Source organism: Ursus americanus, chromosome 37, assembly GCF_024610735.1.
Source record: "Ursus americanus isolate L20-20 chromosome 37, mUrsAme1.1.p, whole genome shotgun sequence".
Lineage (NCBI taxonomy): Eukaryota > Metazoa > Chordata > Mammalia > Carnivora > Ursidae > Ursus > Ursus americanus.
The window spans coordinates 7,244,156-7,269,055 of record NC_142163.1 but is presented as its reverse complement, the minus strand read 5'-3'; the positions used below and the strand labels follow the sequence as shown (position 1 = coordinate 7,269,055).

General features: G+C 37.1%; 1 protein-coding gene across 3 annotated transcripts in view; it reads left to right on the top strand.

Annotated features, from left to right (window-relative positions):
- Positions 1-23,346, top strand: part of LOC123787927 (cullin-4B-like) — a 95,177-nt gene extending 71,831 nt beyond the window's left edge. For all 3 annotated transcript variants that reach the window (XM_087859344.1, XM_087859343.1, XM_087859342.1), the window contains 4 exons: positions 7,304-7,409; positions 7,481-7,653; positions 21,315-21,467; positions 23,251-23,346. In XM_087859344.1, the coding sequence (XP_087715470.1) occupies positions 7,304-7,409; positions 7,481-7,653; positions 21,315-21,467; positions 23,251-23,346 (528 nt within the window). The remainder of the gene's footprint in view (positions 1-7,303; positions 7,410-7,480; positions 7,654-21,314; positions 21,468-23,250) is intronic.
- The last annotated feature ends 1,554 nt before the right edge of the window (positions 23,347-24,900 follow it).

Genomic DNA, 24,900 nt, shown 5'->3' with positions numbered 1-24,900 from the left:
TTACTAATACTGGAGATTCTACTGTACATGTTGCACTTCTTTTTATGCCACTGTAGATTCACCATGAGCATACTAATGATACCATTTTAATTTTATTTATTTATTTATTTATTTATTTATTTATTTATTTATTTATGTTATTGTTATCTCATAAATCTTTATTATGGAGTTTGTGATGATGTTGATTTAGGTAGGAGTATTATATGATTCTATGTACCACACAGTAGCAATTTTTCAAATATTAAAAACTTGACTCCTTCAGTTTAAAAAAAAAAAAACTCAGATGACCTGACTTCAGATGATGTATTTCTACTCCAAAAGTTATTTCAGAAAACAAGCCGCTCTTTCCAGAACAAATTACAGGGTTCGTCCTGCTGGTTGTTGTTTTGACCTCCTTCCGTTACCCTATATTTTCTCCACAAGGAAGCAAAGTGACTTCTTCTTGGCTTCCATTTTCATTTAACTTTCTCTCTTTTTTATTTTTTAATTTTAATTTTTTTTATGTAAAGTTCGATGATTCATTAGTTGCATTTTCCAGAGTGGCTGTACCAACTTGCATTCACACCAACAATGTAGGAGGGATCCCCTTTCTCCACATCCTCTCCAACAATTGTTGTTTCTTGCCTTCTCAATTTTTGCCATTCTAACTGGGGTAAGGTGGTATCTTAGTGTAGTTTTGATTTGAATTTCCCTGATGGCTAATGATTTTGAACATTTTTTCATGTGTCTGTTAGCCATTTGTGTGTCTTCATTGGAAAAGTGTCTGTTCATATCTTCTGCCAATTTTATGATTTGTTTATTTGTTTCTTATGTATTGAGTTTGAGAAGTTCTTTGTAGATCTTGGATACCAGTCCTTTATCTGTAATGTCATTTGCAAATATATTCTCCCATTCTGTGGGCTGCCTCTTAGTTTTTCTGACTGTTTCCTTGGCTGTGTAGAAGCTTTTTATCTTGATGAACTCCCACAAGTTCATTTTTTCTTTTTGTTTCTCTTGCGTTTGGAGATGTGTCATGAAAAAGGTTGCTGTGGCCGATGTCATAGAAGTTGCTGCCTGTGCTCTAACCTCTAGGATTTTGACAGATTCCTGTATCACATTGAGGTCTTTCATCCATTTGGAGTCTATCTTTGTGTATGTTGGGAGAGAGTGGTCAAGTTTCATTCTTTTGCATGTAGCTGTCCAATTTTCCCAGCACCATTTATTGAAGAGAATGTCTTTTTTCCACCGGAGGTTTTTTCCTGCTTTATCAAAGATTAGTTGCCCAATGAGCCAAGGGTCCAATTCTGGGTTCTCTATTCTGTTCCATTGGTCTGTGTGTCTGTTTTTGTGCCAGTACCATGCTGTCTTTGTGATCACAGCTTTGTAGTACAGCTCGAAATCCGCCATTGTGATGCCCCCAGCTTTGTTTTTCCTTTTCAACAGTTCCTTGGGGATTCGGGGCCTTTTCTGTTTCCAAACAAATTTAAGGACTATTTGTTCCAGTTCTTTGAAAAATGTCCTCGGTATTTTGATCGGGATAGCATTGAAAGTGTAGATTGCTCTGGGTAGCATGGACATTTTAACTATGTTAATTCTTCCGATCCCTGAGCATGGAATATCCTTCCATCTTTTTATGTCTTCCTCAATGTCTTTCAAGAGTGATTTATAGTTTCTAGAATATAGGTCCTTTATGTCTCTGGTTAAGTTAATTCCAAGGTAGCATATGGTTTTTGGTGCTATTGTAAATGGGATGGATTCCCTAATTTCTCTTTCTTCGGTCTCATTATTCGTGTATAGAAATGCAACTGATTTCTGAGCATTGATTTTGTATCCCGCCACGTTACTGAATTGCTCTATAACTTCTAATAGTTTGGGAGTGGATTCTTTTGGGTTTTCCATATAGAGTATCATGTCATCTGTGAAGAGAGATATTTTGACTTCTTCTTTGCCGATTTGGATACCTTTTATCCCTTTTTGTTGTCTGATTGCTGTTGCAAGGACTTCTAGTACTATGTTGAAGAATAATAGTGAGAGTGGGCATACTTGTCGAGTTCCTGATCTTAAGGGAAAGGCTTCCAGCTTTTCCCCATTGAGAATGATATTTGCTGTAGGCTTTTCATAGATGGTTTTTATGAGATTGAGGCAAAATCCCTCTATCCCTACACTCATAGGGTTTTAATCAGGAAAGGATGCTATATTTTGTCAAATGCTTTTTCTGCAACTATTGAGAGAATTATATGATTTTTGAATTTTTCTTTATGGATAAAATCTAAGACCCTGATCGATTGGCGAATGTTGAACCACACTTGCATCCCAGGGATGAATCCCACTTGGTCATGATGGATAATCTTTTTAATGTATTGTTGGAATCTATTAGCCAGGATCTTGTTGAGGATTTTGGCATCCATATTCATTAGGGAAATCGGTCTGTAATTCTCCTTTTTGATGGGGTCTTTGCCTGGTTTGTGGATCAAGGTAATATTGGCCTCATAGAATGAGTTTGGTAGCTTTCCTTCTGTTTCTATTTTTTGAAATAGCTTTAGGAGAATAGGTATTATTTCTTCTTTGAATGTTTGGTAGAATTCCCCAGGAAAACCATCCGGGCCTAGAGTTTTGGTTTTTAGAGGTTATCACTGACTGAATCTCTTCATAATTAATTGGTCTGTTTAAAAAATCAATGTCTTCCTGTTTCAGTCTTGGTAGTTTATTTGTTTGCAGGAAGGCCTCCATCTTCCAGTTTGCTTAATTTATTGGCATATAGCTGTTGATAAAGTTTCTAATAATCTTTCCAATTTCATTGGTGTTGGTTGTGACCTCTCCTTTTTCATTCATAATTTTATTAATTTGGTCGCGGACTGTCAATTTTATTGATTCTCTCAAGGAACCAGCTTCTAGTTCTGTTGATCTGCTCTACTGTACTCCTGGTTTCTAATTCTTTGATTTCTGCTTTAATCTTGGTCAACTGCTTCCTCGTGCGTGGATTAGGCCTGTCCCTCTGTTGCTTTTCTAGCTTCTTGAGGTGAGAATATAAAAACTGCATTTTAGATTTTTCTGTTCTTTTGAGTGAGGCTTGGATGGCCATGTATTCCCCCCTTAGGACTGCCTTTGCAATTTCCCATAGGATTTGGACCGTTGTGTTTTCATTCTCGTTGGTCTGCATAAATTGTTTAAATTGATTTTTGATTTCCTGGTTTCTCGATTCATTCCTGAGCAGGATGGTTCTTATTCTCCAAGTTTTGAGTTTCTTCCAAATTTTTCCTTGTGGTTGATTTCCAATTTCAGAGCGTTGTGGTTTGAGAATATGGAGGGAATAATTTCAGTCTTTTGGTATTGGTAGAGACCTGTTCTGTGTCCCAGAACATGGTCTATTCTTGAGAATGTTCCATGGGCATTGGAATAGAATTAGTATTCTTTGGTTCTGGGGTGTAGTGTTCTATATGTTCTGTCTATGAGGTCCAGCTCATCGAGTATGGCATTTAGTGTTCTTTTTTCTTTGTTGATTTTCTGCTTAGGTTATCTGTCTATTGCTGATGGTGGAGTGTTGAGGTCCCCTACAATTAATGTATTTTTATCTGTATGTCTCTTTATTGTGGTTAAGAGTTAGCTTGTCTATCTTGGTGCACCCCTGTTGGGTAGATAGTTATAATTGTCATATCCACTTGTTGGATACATTCTTCAAGAATAATATAGTGCCCTTCTGTATCTTTAACTACAGTCTTTAGTTTAAAATCCAATCTATCTGATATGAGAATTGCTACCTCAGCTTTCTTTTGAGGTCCATTGGCGTGAAAGATGGTATTCCATCCCTTCACTTTCAGTCTGGATGTATCTTTAGGTTCAAAATGTGTCTCTTGCAGACAGCAAATGGAAGGGTTATGTGGTTATCTGCAACCCCATGGTGTTTTATGTGGTTATCTGCAACCCTGTGGTGTTTTATGAGAGCATATAGGCCATTCACATTGAGAGTGATTATTGAGAGATATGCTTTTAATGATGTCATTTTGCCTGTGAAGTCTTCGTTTCTATAGATTGTAAATTTCTGTTCTGTGTCACTCTTGGGGCCTTTTTACTTTTATAGAACCCCCCTTAATATCTCCTGTAGGGCTGATTTCATGGTTACATAATTGGTCAGTGTCTGGCGATTGTGTAATGTCCTTATCTCTCCATCAATTCTGAATGACAGCCTTGCTGGATAAAGGATCCTTGGCTGCATGTTTTTTTCTGAAAGAGCTTTTAAAATGCCATCCCAACCCTTCTTCTCATTCCAGGTCTGTCTACACAGGTCTTACATAATTCTGATTATTTTTGCTTCTGTACGTGAGAAATGTTTTCACTCTGGCCGCTTTCAATACTATATCCTTGGATCTAATATTTGCGAATTGCACTATGACATGACGTGGTATAGGTTTGTCATGGTTGAGCTTGGGAGGTGTCCTCTCTGCCTCTTAGACATGAATGCTTGTTTCCTTTGGTAGATTAGGGAAATTTTCTGCTACAGTTGGTTCAAATATCTCTTCTTGTCCTCTTTCTCCTCCCCCTCGGGGATGCTGATGACTCTGACATTGGAACTTTTCATTGAGTCAGTAATCCCCCCAAATCTACATTCTTGAGATTGGATTTTTTTGATCCATGTTTCTGTTTTAGCTTTCTCTTCTATCATCCCATCCTCTAATTCACTAATTTTTCTTCTGCCTCATTTACCTTGGGTGTTAGAGCATCTAGTTTTGACTTCATTTGCATGATAGCATTTTTAATTTCTGCCAGATTCGCTCTCATTTCTGCCCTTGGAGATTCTGTTTTCTCATTAAGATTTTTGTTAATATTTTTTTCAAACTACACATCATCTTGACCATTCTTACTCTGGACTCCATTTCTGATAATTTGGTTATATCCATATCCATCAGTTTTGTGGCAGAGTCCACAGACTAATTATCTTTTCTTTGCTGGGTGGGATTTCTCTTTCTCATCATTGTGATGAGTTTGTGGGGTTGCCTAGAGACCAAGTTATTGACCTGGACCCCATGCAGTGTGCACTTGTTTTATAGGGACCTTAAGGATGTGGGCTTCTTGATTTTTCAGCCTGCCTTCTGGGGGAGGGGCCTGCCGCGCTGATACTCAGGCAACCTTGTTTGGGTAGAGTCTCCTGTCCCTTGAGAGGGGGAATGGGGATTCGCACAATGTGAGCTGGTATTTCTGATGGTTTTTTGTGGCTCTTCTTAGAGTCAGAGCAGCAGTGGCCGAATCCTAGCCTCTGTCTCAGAACAGAGAGATTGCAGTCCACTCTCCACTGAGCTCTCTTGGCCTCTTTAACTCTGTTTCCATCGGTGCTGCTAAAAACCTGCAGCATCCCGGGTTGTGTGCCCCACAGCCGCTCTCCCAGCACTCACTACCAGGGCCCTCACGTCTCTGGCCTTTGTGTTTCTAACACCGCCCGCAGCCCCCGGTTCCCGCACACACTCCTGAGCTCTCTGTTTCAGTGTGGTTCGTGCACTCTGGAGCACCGATTTTCAGACTGGTCACATGAGCGCTCTGAGCTCCCAGTATCAGTCCAGTTCCAGTGAGCGCTCCGGAGCTCAGTTTTTCAGTCAGGTCCTGCGACCGCTCCCGAGCTCTTGGTTTCAGTCTAGTTCGAGTGTGCGCTCCAGATCTCCTCATTTCAGTCTGTTTGCACACGTGTTCCTAGGCTCACGGTCTCAGTCTGCTTTCTCGCAGGTGTCGGTCTGCGAGTCCGGCCCGCTCCCTAGTGCAGGTGGCTACTGCTTCCCTGCACCCAAGCACAGCACCTCCCTCCCCCTTCCATTTATATTCCAATATCTGTGCATGGATTCACGGCTTCCCGCTTCATACCTCAATAATCAGTGCTGGATATTCGTTTGTAGAGATCCAGATGTATCTTCCTGCATCTCAAGCTGATTCCATGTGTTTTCAGCACCACTTTTTTTTTTTTAATTTTTTTTATTATGTTAGTCACCATACAGTAAATCCCTGGTTTCTGAGGTAAAGTTCCATGATTCATTACTTGCGTATAACACTCAGTGCACCATGCCATACGTGCCCTCCTTACTACCCATGACCAGCCTATCCCATTCCCCCACCCCCTCCTCTCTGAGGTCCTCAGTTTGTTTCTCAGAGTCCATAGTCTCTCATATTTCATTCCCCCTTCTGATTACCCCCCTTTCTTTATCCCTTTCTTCCCCTACCGATCTTCCTAGTTATGTTCCATAGATGAGAGACATCATATGATAATTGTCTTTCTCTGCTTGACTTATTTCACTTAGCATTATCTCCTCCAGTGCCGTCCATGTTGTAGCAAATGTTGAGAACTCGTTCTTTCTGATAGCTGAGTAATATTCCATTGTATATATGGACCACAACTTCTTAATCCAGTCATCTGTTAAAGGGCATGTCGGTTCCTTCCACGATTTAGCTATTGTGGACAATGTTCCGCACCACTTTCTGTCTTAATCTGGATCATCCTGTGGAGTTGTTTCTTCTTCTGGACACTCCCAAAGGTAGACACTTAACCAACTGAACCACCCAGGCTTCCCCATTGCCTGTTTTTAGTCAGCTTTTATTTTGGCTTTTTTTTTTTTCTGTTGAGTAGTGTGAGTACTTTATATATTTGGATATTATCCCTCATCAGATAGATGGTTTGTATATATTGCCTCCCATTTTACAGAATGCATTTCATTTTGTTGAAATGAACAATGAGTAAATCTGTTTTATTTCCTTTCCTGTGAAAAAATCGTTTATTATGACATATTATGACTTATTTAGTATGACATAGTTCCATTTGCTTATTTATCTTTTTGGTATCATATCCAAAAAGTTGTTTTCAAGACCAGTGTCAAGGAGTTTTTCCATTATGCTTAAAGCTTCAAGTCTCACATTTAAGTTTTTGATTGGTTTCAGTTTAATATTTTCATGGTCTAAAATAGGAGTATGATTTTGTAATCTTCATAATTAGTATCAGTGAATGGTAACTGAAAGAAACAATTGGGAAATTATTTAGCCAGAGTTATGTTAATGTGAATACCTGATGATGAGTAGATAATTATACAAATATTTTTTCTGGTTTTTTGATATTCAGTATGTTGTGAGGTTTAATGGAAAGTGTGTTTTATTTGTGGAAATTGTAAATTCCATCATTTTCTAGTAATATTCATGTACTTTTACTCTATTTTTATTTCCACAGGAATTATCCTTCAAATTGTATTAATATTTTAAATACAACAAATAGAGTATTTTACGTACCTAAAATCCTACCTGAGCCATTAATAAAGTGCTATTTTTCTATAAGTTAATGTAATATTGCTTCTGACAGGGTAAAAAAGAACTTCAGGTGACCCTTTTCCAAACATTGGTTCTGTTGATGTTTAATGAAGGAGATCAGTTCAGCTTAGAAGAAATTAAGGTGGCTACTGGAGTAGGTGAGTATTGATTGTAATTGTTTAAATCTGTGTTTTAAAAAGATTCTAAACAATTTTTTTTTCTCATTCAGAGGATAGAGAACTAAGAAGAACTCTACAGTCATTAGCTTGTGGCAGAGCTAGAGTTCTCATTAAAAATCCCAAGGGCAAAGATGTGGAAGATGGTGACAGATTTTTTTGTAATGAGGAATTCAAACACAAACTCTTCAAGATAAAGATCAATCAAATCCAGATGAAAGAAACGGTATTTTTTCCTCTTTATTTTAATATCTGTTTTAAATTTTCTGACACCTTTTAGAAGTCTTTTATCTTTTGGATCAGTAATAATTATAATAATATACTTTTTATTGTGGTAAAAACACATAAAATTTGCCATCATGACCATTTTCAAGTGGATAGTTCAGTAGTGTTAAGTATATCTACACTGTAGTGCAGTGAAGACCAGAACTCATTAATTTTAAAAAACAAAAAATCTGTCTTTAACAATGCTCCTCTTTTCTTGTTATCCCCAGTCCTGGTTAACAACAGTTTTGCTTTTTTTTTTTTTTCTATGAATGTCACTAATTTTGGTAATTTATATAAGTAGAACTATACAGTATTTGTCTTTTTGTGTCTGGCCTAATTCGCTTAGCATAGTGTCCTAAAATTTCACACATGTGATAGCATGTAACAGGATTTATTTCTATTTATAGCAAATAAATGTTCCATTATTTGAATATGTCACATTTGTTTATCCTTTCATCCATTCATGGTCTTTTGGCTATTTTGAATACTAATGCTATGAATCTGAGTGTACAAGTGTATACAAGTATCTCTTTGAGACTCTCCTTTCAATTCTTTGCATATATGTCCAAAAGTGGCTGTGTTGGATCATATGGTAATTTTATTTTAATTTATTTTGAGGAACCACTATACTATTTTCCATAGGAGTTGTGCAATTTTACAGACTGCCACCATTGCAGAAGTGTTCTAGTTTCTTCATATATTAGGAAAACTTGTTATTTTCTATATGTGTTATTATTACTGTTATTATTATAGCAGACATTCTACTAGGAAGAGGTGATATCTCATTATTTTGATTTGCATTCTATACAGATTAATGACATTGACTACTTTTTTTCATTTAAATTTTAGTTACCATAAGGTGCAGTATTGGTTTTGGGAATAGAGTTGGCTGATTCATCACTTATATTCACACCCCCTACTCACCACATGTGCCCTCCTCCCCCCCTTTTTTTTAAAAGAGAAAGCACACCCACACCACTTGAGGGAGGGGCAAAGGAAGAGGTGAAGCAGATTCCCTAGTGACCCTGGGGAGGCTGGGTGAGGGCTCATTCCCAGGACCCTGAGGTCTTGACCTGAGCTGAAGGCAGACAGATAACTGACCAAACCAACCAGGTGCCCCCAAATGCCCCCTTTAATACCCATCACCTATCTAGCTCATCCCCCACCCACCTCCCTCCATCAACCCTTAGTTTGTTCTCTATACTTAAGGGTCTCTTTTGGTGTGTTTCCCTCTTTCTGTTTCCCCCCACCTCCCATATATTCATCTCTTTTCTTTCTTAAATTCCACATATTAGTGAGATCATATGGCATTTGTGTTTCTCTAACTTATGTTGCTTAGTGTAATACATTTGAGCTCCATCCACATTCTGGCAGATTGGAAGATTTCATTTTTTTAATGGCTGAGTAATATTCCATTGTATATATGGACACATCTTCTTTATCCAGTCATCTGTTGAAGGGCATCTCAGCTCTCTCCATAGCTTGGCTATTGTTGATAATGCTGCTCTAAACATCAGGGTGCATGTAACCCTTCAAATCTGTATTTTTAATCTTTTGGGTAAATACCAAAGAGTGCAATTGCTGGGTTGTAGGGTAGCTCTATTTTTAACTTCTTGAGAAACTTCCATACAGTTTTCCAGAGTGGCTCCACCAACTTGCATTCCCACCAACAGTGTAAGAGGGATCCCCTTTCTACACATCCTCACCATTTGTTGTTTCTTGTTCTGTTTATTTTGGCCATTATGACTGGTGTGAGGTGGTATCTCATGGGGTTTTGACTTGTATTTCCCTGATGACAACTGATGTTGAACAATTTTTCATGTGTCTGTTAGCCATTCATATGTCTTCTTCGGAAAAGTGTCTGTTCGTGTGTCTGCTCATTTCTTAATTGGATTATTTGTTTTTGGGGTGGTGAGCCTGATAAGTTCTTTATATATTTTGGATACTAGCCCTTTATTTGATACATCATTTGCAAATATCTTTTTCCATTTCATAGATTGCTTTGTTAATTGTTTCCTTCACTGTACATGAGCTTTTTATTCTGATGAAGTTCCAATAGTTCATTTTTGGTTTTATTTCCCTTTTCTCAGCACATGTCTAATAAGTTGGTACAACTGATGTCAGAGAAGTTACTGTCTATGTTCTCCTCTAGGATTTTGATAGATTCCTGTCTCACATTGAGGTCTTTGATCCATTTTGTGTTTATCTTTGTGTATGGTGTAAAGGAATGGTCCAGTGTCGTCTTCTGCATATTGCTGTCCAGTTTTCCCAGCACCATTTGTCAAAGAGACTGTCTTTTTCCATTGGATAGTCTTTCCTGCTTTGTGAAGATTCATTGACCATAGAGTTGAGGGTCCATTTCTGGGGTCTCTATTTCTGTTCTGTTGATCTGTGTATCCGAGATTGTGCCAGTAACAAGCTGTCTTGATGATTACAGCTTTGTAATACAACCTGATATCTAGAATTCTGATGCCTTTAGTTTAGTTTTGTTTTTTTTTCTTTCTCAGGATTGCTTTGGCTATTTGGGATCTTTTGTGGTTTCATAAAATTTAGGATTGTTCTAGGTCTGTGAAATGCTGATGGCATTTTGATAGGGATTGTGTTAAATGTGTAGATTGCTTTGGGAAGTACAGACATTTTAACAATGTTTGTTCTTCCAGTCCATGACCATGGAATGTTTTTCTATTTCTTTCTGTCCTTTTAAATTTCTTCCACACATGATCTATAGTTAGCAGAGTATAGATCGTTTACCCTTTTATGTAGGTTTAATTCTAGATTTGTTTTTTGTTTTGGGTTGTTTTTTTGTTTTTGTTGTTGTTGTTGCGATTGCAAATGGGATCAATTCCTTGATTCCTTTTTCTGCTGTTTTGTTATTGCTGTAGAAAAAGGGAACAGATTTCTGCACATTGATTTTGTACCTGTAGCTTTGCTGGATTTATAAGTTCTAGCAGTTTTTTGGTGGAGTACTTTTGGGTTTTCTACCTAGAGTGTCAAGTCAGCTGCAAACAGTGAAACTTTGTCTTCTTCCTTGCTGATTTGGAGGCATATTATTTCTTTTCGTTATCGGATTGCCGAGGCTAAGACTTCAGTACTATGTTAAATACTAATGGTGAAAGTGGACATCCTTCTCTTATTCCTGAATGTAGAAGAAAGTATCTCCATTTCTCCACATTGAGGTAGAAATTAGCTCTGGGTCTTCTGTTTTTGGTCCTTATAATCTTGAGGTATGTTCCATCTATCCCTACTTTGTTGATCGTTCTTTTCAAGGAAGGATGTTGGAACAGTTTGAGAAGAATAGGTATTAATTATTCTTTAAATGTCTGGCAGAATTCCCCTGGGAAGCCATCTGTCCCTGAATTTTTGTTTGTTGAGAGATTTTTTATTGCTGATTCCATTTCTCTGCTGGTTATGGGTCTGTTCAAATTTTCTATTTCTTTCGGTTTCCATTTTGGTAGTTTGTACATTTCTAAGAATTTGTGCATTCTAGATGAGCAGTGTGTTGGCATGTAATTTTTCATAGTATTCTTTTAATTGTTTGTAGTTCTATGATACTAGTTATTATTCCTCTTTTTTTCATTTGTGTTTTAATTTTTTCCGTCCTTTCTCTTTTCTTTGTTAAGTCCAGCTAGGGGTTTATCAGTTTTATTAATTCATTTGAAGAACCAGCTCTAAGTTTCATCAAAATCTTCTACTGGTTTTTTATTCTTTCTATATCGCTTATTTCTGCTCTAATTATTATTATTTCCCTTCTGCTGCTTTTACGCTTTATTTGCTGTTCTTATTCTAGGTCCTTTACTTACACCTTAAGGTTAGGTTGTGTATTTGAGACTTTTCTTGTGTCTTGAGGTAGGCCTGTATTGCTATATATTTCTCTCTTAGAACTGCCTTTTCTGCATCCCCAAGGTTTTCTCTGTCATGTTTTCATTTTCATTTGTGTCTGTGTATTATTCAATTTCTCTAACTTCCTTGGCTAATTTATTTAAAATATAAAAAAAATAAATGTACACTAAATATAAATGTAAATCATAATTGAAATATAAATATAAAGGGAAAAAAGTGAGAGGAGAATTATCAAACATGCTAATGATGTCTAAAGAAAGCTCATATAGCAATACTTTTATTCTCCCTTGTTTTTTTAATTGTTAAATTTTGAATAGTTTAACATTACAGAAAAGTGAACAAATTATAAGGGCACAGTTCTAGATATACAAATAGAACATGAACTGTATCATCTAAGCCATATATATACCTAGACCAGGTCCATACATCTCTCTCAATCCTCCCTGAATAGTGACACTATCCTGAGTTCTATTTTTTATTATTTTAATTTTTTTTATTATGTTAGTTACCATACAGTACATCCCTGGTTTCTGATGTAATGTTCGATGATTCATTAGTTGCATATAACACCGAGTGCACCATGCAATACATGCCCTCCTTACTACCCATCACCAGCCTATCCCATTCCCCCAACCTCCTCCCCTCTGAAGCCCTCAGTTTGTTTCTCATAGTGCATAGTCTCTCATGTTTCATTCCCCCTTCTAATTACCCCCCTTTCTTTATCCATTTCATCCCCTACCGATCTTCCTAGTTCTTATGTTCCATAGATGAGAGAAATCATATGATAATTGTCTTTCTCTGCTTGACTTATTTCACTTAGCATTCTCCGCCAGTGCTGTCCATGTTGCAGCAAATGTTGAGAACTCGTTCTTTCTCATAGCTAATATTCCATTGTATATATGGACCACAACTTCTTAATCCAGTCATCTATTGAAGGGCATCTCGGTTCCTTCCACGATTTAGCTAATGTGGACAATGCTGCTATAAACATTGGGGTGCATATGGCCCTTCTCTTCACTACGTCTGTACCTTTGGAGTAAATACCCAGGAGTGCAATGGCTGGGTCATAGGGTAGCTCAATTTTTAACTTTTTTTTTTTATAATGATTTTTTATTATATTATGTTAGTCACCATACAGTACATCCCCGGTTTTCGATGCAAGGCTCGATGATTCATTAGTTGTGTATAACACCCAGTGCACCATGCAATATGTGCCCTTCTTACTACCCATCACCGGCCTATCCCATTCCCTCACCCCCCTCCCCTCTGTAGCCCTCAGTTTGTTTCTCATAGTCAATAGTCTCTCATGTTTCATTCCCCCTTCTGATTACCCCCCCTTTCTTTATCCCTTTCTTCCCCTACCGATCATTCTAGTTCTTATGTTCCATAGATGAGAGAAATCATATGATAGTTGTCTCTCTCTGCTTGACTTATTTCACTTAGCATTATCTCCTACAGTGCTGTCCATGTTGTAGCAAATGTTGAGAACTCGTTCTTTCTGATAGCTGAGTAATATTCCATTGTATATGTGGACCACAACTTCTTAATCCAGTCGTCTGTTGAAGGGCATCTCGGCTCCTTCCACGATTTAGCTATTGTGGACATTGCTGCTATGAACATTGGGGTGCATATGGCCCTTCTCTTCACTACGTCTGTATCCTTGGGGTAAACACCCAGTATTGCAATGGTTGGATCATAGGGTAGCTCAATTTTTAACTTTTTAAGGGACCTCCACACTGTTTTCCAGAGTGTCTGTACCAGCTTGCATTCCCACCAACAATGGAGGAGGGATCCCCTTTCTCCACATCCTCTCCAACAATTGTTGTTTCTTGTCTTGTCTATTTTTGCCATTCTAACTGGCGTAAGGTGGTATCTCAGTGTGGTTTTGATTTGAATTTCCTTGATGGCTAATGATTTTGAACATTTTTTCATGTGTCTGTTAGCCATTTGTATGTCTTCATTGGAAAAGTGTCTGTTCATATCTTCTGACCATTTTTTTATTTGTTTATTTGTTTCTCGTGTATTGAGTTTGAGAAGTTCTTTGTAGATCTTGGATACCAGTCCTTTATCTGTAGTGTCATTTGCAAATATATTCTCCCATTCCGTGGGCTGCCTCTTAGTTTTTCTTACTGTTGCCTTGGCTGTGCAGAAACTCTTAATCATGATGAAGTCCCATAAGTTCATTTTATCTTTTGTTTCTCTTGCCTTTGGGGATGTATCATGAAAAAGGTTGCTTTGGCCGATGTCGTAGAGGTTGCTGCCTATGTTCTCCTCTAGAATTTTGATGGATTCCTGTCTCACATCGAGGTCTTTCATCCATTTGGAGTTTATTTTTGTGTATGATGTGAGAGAGTGGTCAAGTTTCATTCTTTTGCATGTAGCTGTCCAATTTCCCAGCACCATTTATTGAAGAGACTGTCTTTTTCCCACTGGATGTTTTTTCCTGCTTTATCAAATATTAGTTGCCCAAAGAGCTGAGGGTCCATTTCTGGGCTCTCTATTCTGTTCCATTGGTCTATGTGTCTGTTTTTGTGCCAGTACCATGCTGTCTTTGTGATCACAGCTTTGTAGTACAGCTCGAAATCCGCCATTGTGATGCCCCCAGCTTTGTTTTTCCTTTTCAACAGTTCCTTGGGGATTCGGGGCCTTTTCTGTTTCCAAACAAATTTAAGGACTATTTGTTCCAGTTCTTTGAAAAATGTCCTCGGTATTTTGATCGGGATAGCATTGAAAGTGTAGATTGCTCTGGGTAGCATGGACATTTTAACTATGTTAATTCTTCCGATCCATGAGCATGGAATATCTTTCCATCTTTTTATGTCTTCCTCAATGTCTTTTAAGAGTGATTTATAGTTTCTAGAATATAGGTCCTTTACGTCTCTGGTTAAGTTAATTCCAAGGTAACGTATGGTTTTTGGTGCTATTGTAAATGGGATGGATTCCCTAATTTCTCTTTCTTCGTTCTCGTTATTCGTGTACAGAAATGCAACTGATTTCTGAGCATTGATTTTGTATCCCGCCACATTACTGAATTCCTCTATCGCTTCTAATAGTTTCGGAGTGGCTTCTTTTGGGTTTTCCATATAAAGTATCATGTCATCTGCAAAGAGAGACATTTTGAAATCTTCTTTGCCGATTAGGATACCTTTTATCCCTTTTTGTCGTCTGATTGCTGTTGCAAGGACTTCTAGTACTATGTTGAATAATAGTGGCGAGAGTGGGCATCCTTGTCGTGTTCCTGATCTTAAGAAAAAAACTTCCAGCTTTTTCCCATTGAGAATGATACTTGTGTAGGCTTTTCATAGATGGTTTTTATGACATTGAGAGATGTACGCCTTATCCCTACACTGTGAAGGGTTTTAATCAGGAAAGGATGCTGTATTTTGTCAAATGCTTTTTCAGCATCGATTGAGAGGATCGTATGGTTCCTGAGTCTCTTCTTGTTGATATGATGTATCACGCTGATTGATTTGCAAATATTGAACCACGCTCGCATCCCAGGTATGAATCCCACTTGATCATGATGGATAATCCTTTTAATGTACTATTGGATTCTATTAGCACGGATCTTGTTGAGGATCTTGGCGTCCATATTCATTAGGGAAATCGGTCTATATTTCTCCTTTTTGAGGGGGTCTTTGCCTGGTTTGGGGATCAAGGTAATATTGGCCTCATAGAATGAGTTTGGTAGCTTTCCTTCTGTTTCTATTTTTTGAAATAGCTTTAGGAGAATAGGTATTATTTCTTCTTTGAATGTTTGGTAGCATTCCCCAGGAAAACCATCCGGGCTTGGAGTGTTGGTTTTTGGAGGTTGTTTATCAGTGACTCAATCTCTTCATAATTAATTGACCTGTTTAAAAAATCAATGTCTTGCTGTTTCAGTCTTGGTAGTTTATGGGTTTCCAGGAAGGCCTCCATCTCTTCCAGATTGCTTAATTTAGTGGCATAAAGCTGTTGATAAAAGTTTCTAATAATCCTTCCAATATCATTGGTGTTGATTGTGACCCCTCCTTTTTCATTCATAATTTTATGAATTTGTGTCCTTTATTCTTTTGGATAAGTCTTGCCCACGGTCTGTCAATTTTATTGATTCTCTCAAAGAACCAGCTTCTAGTCTGTTGATCTGCTCTACTGTACTTGTAGTTTCTAATTCATTGACTTCTGCTCTAATCTTGGTCAACTGCTTCCTAGTGAGTGGAATAGGCTGTCCCTCTGTTGCTGTTCCAGCTTCTTGAGGTGAGAATATAAAGACTGCATTTTAGATTTTTCTATTCTTTTGAGTGAGGCTAGGATGGCTATGTATTTCCCCCTTAGGACTGCCTTTGCAGTATCCCATAGGTTTTGGACTGTTGTGTTTTCATTCTCATTGGTCTCCATAAATTGTTTAAATTGATTTTTGATTTCCTGGTTTATTGAATCATTCCTGAGCAGGATGGTTCTTATTCTCCAAGTGTTTGAGTTTCTTCCAAATTTTTCCTTGTGGTTGATTTCCAATTTCAGGGCGTTTTGGTCTGAGAATATGCAGGGAATAATTTCAGTTTTGGTATTGGTTGAGACCTGTTTTGTGTCTCAGAACATGGTCTATTCTTGAGAATGTTCCATGGGCATTAGAATAGAATGAGTATTCTTTGGTGGGGTGTAGTGTTCTACATATATCTGTGAGGTCCAATTCGTCGAGTGTGGCATTCAAAGCTTTTGTTCCTATGTTGGTTTCCTCTCCAGTGCTCTATCTATTGCTGAGAGTGGAGTGTTGAGGCCCCCTACTATTGACGTATTTTTATCTATATGTCTCATTATTCTGATTAAGTGTTGGCTTGTGTATCTTGCTGCTCCCCTCTTGGGGCATATATATTTTTAATTGTCATATCCACTTGTTCGATACATCCTTTAAGATTAATATAGTGCCCTTCTGTGTCTCTAACTGTAGTCTTTAAATTCCATTTTGTCTGATATGAGAATTGCTACTCCTGGCTTTATTGGAGGTCTATTGGCAGGAAAGATGGTATTCCATCCCTTTACTTTCAGTGTGATGTATCTTTAGGTTCAAAATGAGTCTCTTGTAGACAGCAAATGGATGGGTCATGTCTTTTTATCCAATCTGCAGCCCTGTGATGTTTTATGGGAGCATTTAGGCCATCTACATTTAGACTATTGAGAGATATGATTTTAATGATGCCATGTTGCCAGTAAAGTCTTTGTTTCTAATGATTGCCACTTTCTGTTCTGTATCACTCTTGGGGCCTTTTTCCATTCATAGAGCACCCTTAATATCTCCTGTATCACTGGTTTTGTGGTTACGAAATTGGTCAATGACTGGCGAATCTGGAAGGTCTTTATGTCTCCATCAATTTTGAATGAAAGCCTTGCTGGATAGAGGATCCTTGGCTACATGTTTTTCTCTGAAAGAGCTTTAAAAATGCCCCCCCACCCTTTCTGTCATTCCAGTTCTGTGTAGACAGGTCTGACATAATTCTGATACCTTTGCCTTGGTACGTGAGAAATTTCTTTGCCCTGGCTGCTTTCAATACTGTATCCTTGGATCTAATATTTGCAAAATGCACTATGACGTGACGTGGCATAGGTTTGTCGTGGTTGAGCTTGGGTGGGGTCCTCTCTGCCTCTTGGACACGAATGCTTTTTTCCTTTGGTAGATTATGGAAGTTCAGATATCTCTTCTAGAGCTCTGTTTTTCTCCACCCCCTCGTGGATGCCGATGATTCTTACATTGGATCGTTTCATTGCGTCGGTAATCTCCCGTAACCTACATTTGTGGGCGTAGATGTTTTTTAAGTTCAGCTTCTATTTTCGTTTTTTCTTCTACTAACCCATCCTCCAATTCGCTAATACGTTTCTCTGCCTCGGTGACCCTGGCCGTTAGAGCCTCTGGTTTTGCCTGCATTTGATTCATAGCATTTTTAATTTCTGCCAGATTTGCCCTCATTTTTGCCCTTAGAGATTCTATATTTTCGCTAATATTTTCATTAATATTTTTTTCAAGTCTACATATCATCTTGACCATTGTTACTCTGAACTCCATTTCTGATAATTTGGTTATATCCATATCCATTATTTCTGTTGCAGAGGCCACAGACTCATTTTCTTTTCTTTACTGGGGGGGGGGATTTCTCGTCATTCTGATGAGGAGAGGTTTCGGGGTTGTTCAGAGCCCAAATTATTGACCAGGGCCCATGCAGTGCTCACTTGTTTTATAGGGACCTTAGGGATGTGGGCTTCTTGATTTTTCAGCCTGCCTTCTAGGGGAGGGGGCTGCTGTACTGATACTCAGGCTATCCTGTTTGGGTGGAGTCTCCCTGTCCCCTGCAAGGGGGGATGGGGATGGGCACAGTGTGAGCCGGTATTTCCAGGCTTTTGTTCTCTGGCAGCTTTCCCTGGCAGTTTGCTGTGCGTCTTCTGAGAGTCATAACAGCAGTGGCCTAATCCCAGCCTCTCTCAGAAGAGAGAGATAGCAGACCGCTCTCCCCTGAGCTCTCGTGGCCACTTTAACTGTTTCTGTTGGTGCTGTTAATCCCTACAGCATCCCGAGATGTGTGCCCCTCAGCCATCGTCCCAGCCCTCACTTCCAGGGCCATGTCCTTTGTGTTTCTCACACCGCCAGCCATGCCCACGTACTCCAGAGCTCTGTTTCAGTGTGGTTCGCGCGCATTCCGGAGCTCTGCTTTTCAGACTGGTCGCGTGCGTTCCGGGCTCTTGGGTTCAGTCTGCTCTCTCATGGGTGCTGGTTCGTGAATCCAGCCACTCCCCAGTGCAGGTGGAATCCTCTTCCCAGTGCCCAAATGCGGCGGCTCCCTCCTCCTTCAATTTATCTTCCAGTATCTGTGCGGGGATTCACGGCTCCCCGCTTCCTACCTCAATACTCAGCACTGGAGATGTTCGTTTGTAGAGATCCAGATGTATCTTCCTTTGTCTCAGGATGGTCTGGTTCCTGTGCAGCTCAACTCGGGACCAGCTGAAAAAGGGGGGACCCCTACTCCTCTGCCATCTTAACTCCTCTTCTCTGGACTCTTCTTTTAAAAATAAAATCATAAATCTAGTGAAGGAGAAACCGACATTTAAACCTTTGACATGCTGAAAAACCACTTGGAAGGGAAGTGTAAGAGAAAATTCCTGTAACTTTATAGAAGTAGGAAACCATCATACACTTAGACTTTGAAGATATTTACCAATGAAAGTGGGATAAGATTGCAACAAAGTGGCCACCTGCAAGACAAAGGCACTAATTTAAGATTGAAGATGAATCGGAAAAAAAAAGAGAACATTCCCTCTAGTCCCACCACTACCCCCTTGCAAGTCAAGAGTACCACAAATGACAGATGCTGCTGCTGGAGGAAAAGCAAAATAATCGAAAGAGATACCCAAGAATAAAAGAGCCTTGGTAGAAGTCAGGGTTTTCAAACAATAAGTTAGTTCCACCACCATAGTAGAGCGAAACAAACGAAAGAATGCAAGTTTGAACGCAATGAAATGTTTAAAACAAACTTAGTAGCATCATCACACAATCACTCAAGCTGATAGGTGGAGGAAGCTGACAGTCCCTACCGTGGTGGAAAGGGAGCCTGGTGAGGGATTGCTCAGCTTCCCCAGTTGTGCAAGACTTTGGTAAAGAAATCCATCTCTTCTCTTGATAATAACAAGGTTTGCCTATTCTGTTAATCTTTTCAAAGAACCAACTTATTTTGCTGATTTTCTCTATTTTATCCTCTATTTTGTTTGCCTCTGCTCTTATCTTTATTATTTTTTTTCCTTTCAGTGGCATCAGTTCAGTTTTCTCTTCTTTTTCAGTTCGTTCTTTTATTGATTTGACGTCTCTTTCCTTTTTGAATGTGTGCATTGAAATTTTCCTTTGAGCACTGCTGTACACTATTCCATAGTTTTCTTTTTAGTTGTAGTCTTTCTTACTCATTTCTAAGTATTTACTTTTCCTAGTGATTTATTTTTTAAATTTATTTATTTTACAGAAAGAGAGAGAGAGAATATGTGCGAGGGGAAGGGCAGAGGGAGAGGGAAATAAATCCTCAGCAGACTCCCTGCTGAGCGTGGAGCCAGATGCTGGGTTTGATTCCATGACCCAGAGATTGTGACCTGAGCTGAAATCAAGAGTTGGACGCTTTTAATGGACTGAGCCATCCAGGCACCTTCTAGTGATTTGTTCTTAATATATTGGTTATTTAGGACTCCATTATTTATATCCATGTATTTTCTTTCCTTATTGATTCCTAGCTTGATCCTTGGAGAAAATATTTGATATAACTTTGATCTTTCATACATTATGGGTAAAAGAAATTTATTATTGTGTATTAGATATTTTGTATACAAAAACATTATGCTAAGTGAAAGAAGCCAGACATAATAGGTCAGTTATTGTGTGATTCTTTCCATGTTATATTTGAAAAGTAGGTAAATCCACAGATAAAGTAGAAGAGTGGTGGTAACCACGTCATAAGGAATGGGGAATGAACAATGATTACTTAATGTGTACATGTTGTTCTCTGGATGGTGAAAATGGTTTGAAACTAGAGAAAGATGGTAGTCACACAACACTGTGAGTATGTTTAAATGCTACCAACTGTATATTTTAAAATTTTAAACCACTTATACAATTTTAAAATGGTTAATTGTACACTTTGTGATTTCACTTCGATAGAAAAATTTGTCTGAAGAATAGCAGATAAATGAAGGTATTTTTATTAGAGATAGTATATTTAAAGGCTTACTGGAAAAACACAGCGTTGAGATAATCTTTAAAAAGAGAAAAGTAGAAAGAGCATTTAAGCAAAAATAGTACTGATGAAAGCACACACAGACCATGAAGTAGTAAAAATATAGAAAGTATTGAAAAATTAAAAGGAAGGCACTCTTACTTTGAGGATTTGGAGGCTTTATTTGGAATTTGCATCCCAGGAGGCAGTGAAAAAGATCATATATATTCTTAACTGGAAACTGAGATGATTTGGAAGATTACTGTTGAAGTTTTAGGACATAAGAAAAGATGGAAAATGTTTGAAGTTAGAAGTTTGAACATTTTTAAAAATACACTATGAAGTTAAAAAATAAATTGTACATGTCCTTTTAATTTGTGAAAGGCTAAAATGAGAAAGTCTCTGAAAATAAATGATTTAATGTAACGTAGAATAGAAAAATAAAATTTTAACTTGTATAAATTATTGATGGGGTTATTTTATTTGATATGATATTTATTTTTTATTTTAAAGATTTTGTTTATTTATTTGACAGAGAGAGACAGCCAGCGAGAGAGGGAACACAAGCAGGGGGAGTGGGAGAGGAAGAAGCAGGCTCCCAGCAGAGCAGGGAACCTGATGTGGGGCTCGATCCCAGAACACCGGGATCACGCCCTGAGCCGAAGGCAGACGCTTAACTGAGCCACCCAGGCACCCCTTTAATATGATATTTAAACACAATATCTTGAATCATGTAATAATATAAAATCACAAGAAAGTGTTCATGACCAAAGAAGACAAAGTTATCTTAAAAGAACTGGAAACTCAGATCATGGCTATGCTTTCATTTTAGTTTTCCTGGTTAAAAGGGGACTGACTAAAAATTGAGGCTGACTTAATGCAGACTTAAATCTAAAAAGGATACTATGTAAAAGATTTCCATTAAAAGTAATAACGAATTATATATATGTTTCTGTGACTGTTCTCTCTAAAAAATATTATCCTTTAAAACCTTTATTTTGCATAATGGTTTGAATAAATTGAAATTTTATATATTGTTTTATCTTTTAATTATTTTTACTAGGTAGAGGAGCATACCATCACCACACAGAGAGTTTTCCAAGACCGACAATATCAGATTGATGCTGCCATTGTTCGTATTATGAAAATAAGGAAAACACTTAACCACAATGTACTTCTGTCAGAATTGTATAACCAGCTAAAATTTACACTAAAGGTAAACAGATCTATCAAAAATTCCGTAACATTGAGTACTTTTAAATAAAATAAGTAGGGGCGCCTGGGTGGCACAGCGGTTAAGCGTCTGCCTTCGGCTCAGGGCATGATCCCAGTGTTACGGGATTGAGCCCCATATCGGGCTCTTCTGCTATGAGCCTGCTTCTTTCTCTCCCACTCCCCCTGCTTGTGTTCCCTCTCTCACTGGCTGTCTCTATCTCTGTCCAATAAATAAATAAAATCTTTAAAAAAAATTCCTTTAAAAAATAAATTAAATAAATAAATAAATAAATAAATAAATAAATAAATAAATAAATAAAATAAGTAAAATACTGTGTGTTAGTGTGGTTATCACAGTGAGTAGAATACAGGACTCATCTCCCTTTTTTGTTATAGTTTACCCTATTAAATTTTAGCTGTATCAATTTTACAGGCAGAAACAATAAATTGTGACATTTTGAAAAGTAACAACAGAAAAAAAGGAAAAATTAACCTCATGATCCAATTTTAAGTATTTTCACTCTACCTCCATAATTTAGATGCTTCTGCATGATATATCTCCTTTATAGAATACAAGAGTTGTCTTTTTTCTCTACTGCTTGTAACTGAATACTTCACAGTTACTAGCAGAGAGGCCTTTGATCTCATTATGATAGTCCTTTCTCTGTTTTTGCCTCTTATAAGGATTCATCTTGATGATGTATTAAATGTTATGATCTAGAAAATCATATAGCAATATATGGCAAATTATTTCTTGTTATCATTTTTAAAAATTGAGACTTTAAAAAAAAATAGTTACCTCTATTTTGATTGGTTCTTATAGCTTAAGTTTTTTAATAAATTTTCTGAGGTAATAATTATTAAAAATTTCAAGCAACTAATGAATCATTGAAAACCACATCAAAAACTAATGATGTACTGTATGTTGGCTAATTGAACATAATTATAATAAAAATATAATAAACAAAAATAACCTTAAAATGTCAAAAAAATTTTCAAGCAATTTGTCAGCATTTTGTCTTTAAAATGAAGTGAGGGGCGCCTGGGTGGCACAGCGGTTAAGCGTCTGCCTTCGGCTCAGGGCGTGATCCCGGCGTTATGGGATCGAGCCCCAGATCAGGCTCCTCCACTATGAGCCTGCTTCTTCCTCTCCCACTCCCCTGCTTGTGTTTCCTCTCTCGCTGCCTGTCTCTCTGTCCAATAAATAAATAAAATCTTTATTAAAAAAATAAAATTTAAAATTTTGAAATTTGAAAGCTGTTTCTTCTCTGAGGTAAAAATTCCTTACTCTTGAAGTCTCTCTGGGTTCTCTACCCATGGCTCTATTGGGTGCTTGTTGTATTTTAGTAAATTATGGAATTACTTTCCCTAATATGCTTACAGTGAGAGCAGTCTCTACATCCTAACTAAACGTGTGCCTAATAGAAACAGTTGTGCTGAGGGTATTAGCTATCTTCTGCATTCTAGAGCCTTTTTTATGTGGCAGTGGTGACTTCTTTGTCTCTGCAAAGTTATTAAAAAATTGAAAGTATGATTTTTTTTAAACAAGATGCAGTCCAGATGCACTTTTATTCCATTCCTTATGTACTAATTGTGCTTTATTCTTATTTAGTCTAGATTTCATAGTAGTAATTTCTCTTAGTTAAGAAATGTATTGTTCCTGAAAAATATGAATAATAAAAATATATAAAAATGTGATCATTTTTTTTTATTTGACGGGAGATCTGATGGGAAATATTGTAATTTCATTTTTATTAACCCTAATAATTTACTTTATTTCGTAGCCTTCTGATCTGAAGAAGAGAATAGAATCCTTAATTGACAGAGACTACATGGAAAGAGATAAAGAAAATCCAAACCAGTACAAGTATATTGCATGAAGCTCTGGCTTTAATTTGAATATCTGACATGATACCTACTTTCAGTAGGTGCCTCACGGTCCTGTTAATTGATTAAAATATTCCACTGATATTTGAATAAAAGCAATGCATTAAAAATACAAATGCAGAATTACAATTTTCACCAACATTCTCCATTAAAGTATACAATTTTCTGAATGACAGTTTTTTAAATGTCACTTTTACAGTGTATTTAATGATCTAAAACTTTCTGGAATACTTCATACCGTTTGCAATCTATCCTTCATTCCAGTGTAGTTCATGTTTATTACGTAAGTGTTCATTAGTTTCATAAAGAACAAGTCTCATATAAAGCAACATATATCCCAAACACATTAAATGTAAAATGCAAAATTAATTATATATTTGAATTATTTAAATTCTATTTGAATTTAGGAGCAAATGCCACTTATTTGTCCTTATGTTGGTTTTTCTGGTAAAATTAGTCATGGAATAATGCAAAATATTTAATATTAAGCATATAATCAATGTTAAAATTTACCTGTAATATGAAAAAATCATTTTAGACATCTTTTAACAATTTATTTCAGATACAGACAAACACAAATACACACACACATATATATATACACATATAAAATTGTGGTAAAATATAATTTGAAATTTACCATTTTAACGACTTATTTCATTACAGTTTTTGGCTTCTTTTTTATTTTGTGTGACAACAGATATGACTATCACTATTCTTTTCAGTTCTCATTTGCATGGAATATGTTTTCTATCTTTTGCCTTTTAGCCTGTGTGTGTCCTTAGATTTAAAAAAATGAGTCTCTTCTAGATAGTATATAGTTGGAAATTATCTTTTAATTAGGGATTTTAAGTCATATGCATCTGAAGTAATTATAGATGTAAAATAATTACTATTGCTATTTACTTTATTCTCCTTCCTTTCTTCCCTTTCAGCTTTCTCTTGTGTTTTCACAGATTTTTTTTGTAGTAGAATATTTTCATTCCCTTCTCATTTCTTTTTCAGCATATATTCAAAACCTTTTGCTTACTGTTTATTTTCCTTTCATTTTAAATGTTAACTCCCATTAGCATTTTGTACCCCATGTCAGGAGGTGAATTTTCTCAACTTTTGTTCATCTGAGAATGCCTTAACTTCTGAATTTTAAAGAAACACTTTGCCAGATATACTGTTCTTAGTAGTTAGCATTTTTCTATCACCACCTTAATATATCATCTCACTCCCCCTAAACTACATGATTTCTGTTCAGCAGCCTGCTAATATCCTAAGAGTAGTATGCTTGTATGAAATAAGTAGATTTTCTCTTGCAGCTTTCAAGATAATGTCTCTGTCTTGTGTGTGTCTTTTCACAGGTTGCTTATGATATATATTAGTATAGGTGTATGAGATTTTGAATTTTCATGTCCGTTTCTCTCATATTTGGGGACTCTTTGCCCATAGCTTCAAATACTTCACTTTTTTTAAATAATTATGTATGTTAGTCACCATACAGTACATCCCTGGTTTTTTATGTAAAGTTCCATGATTCATTAGTTGCATGTAACACC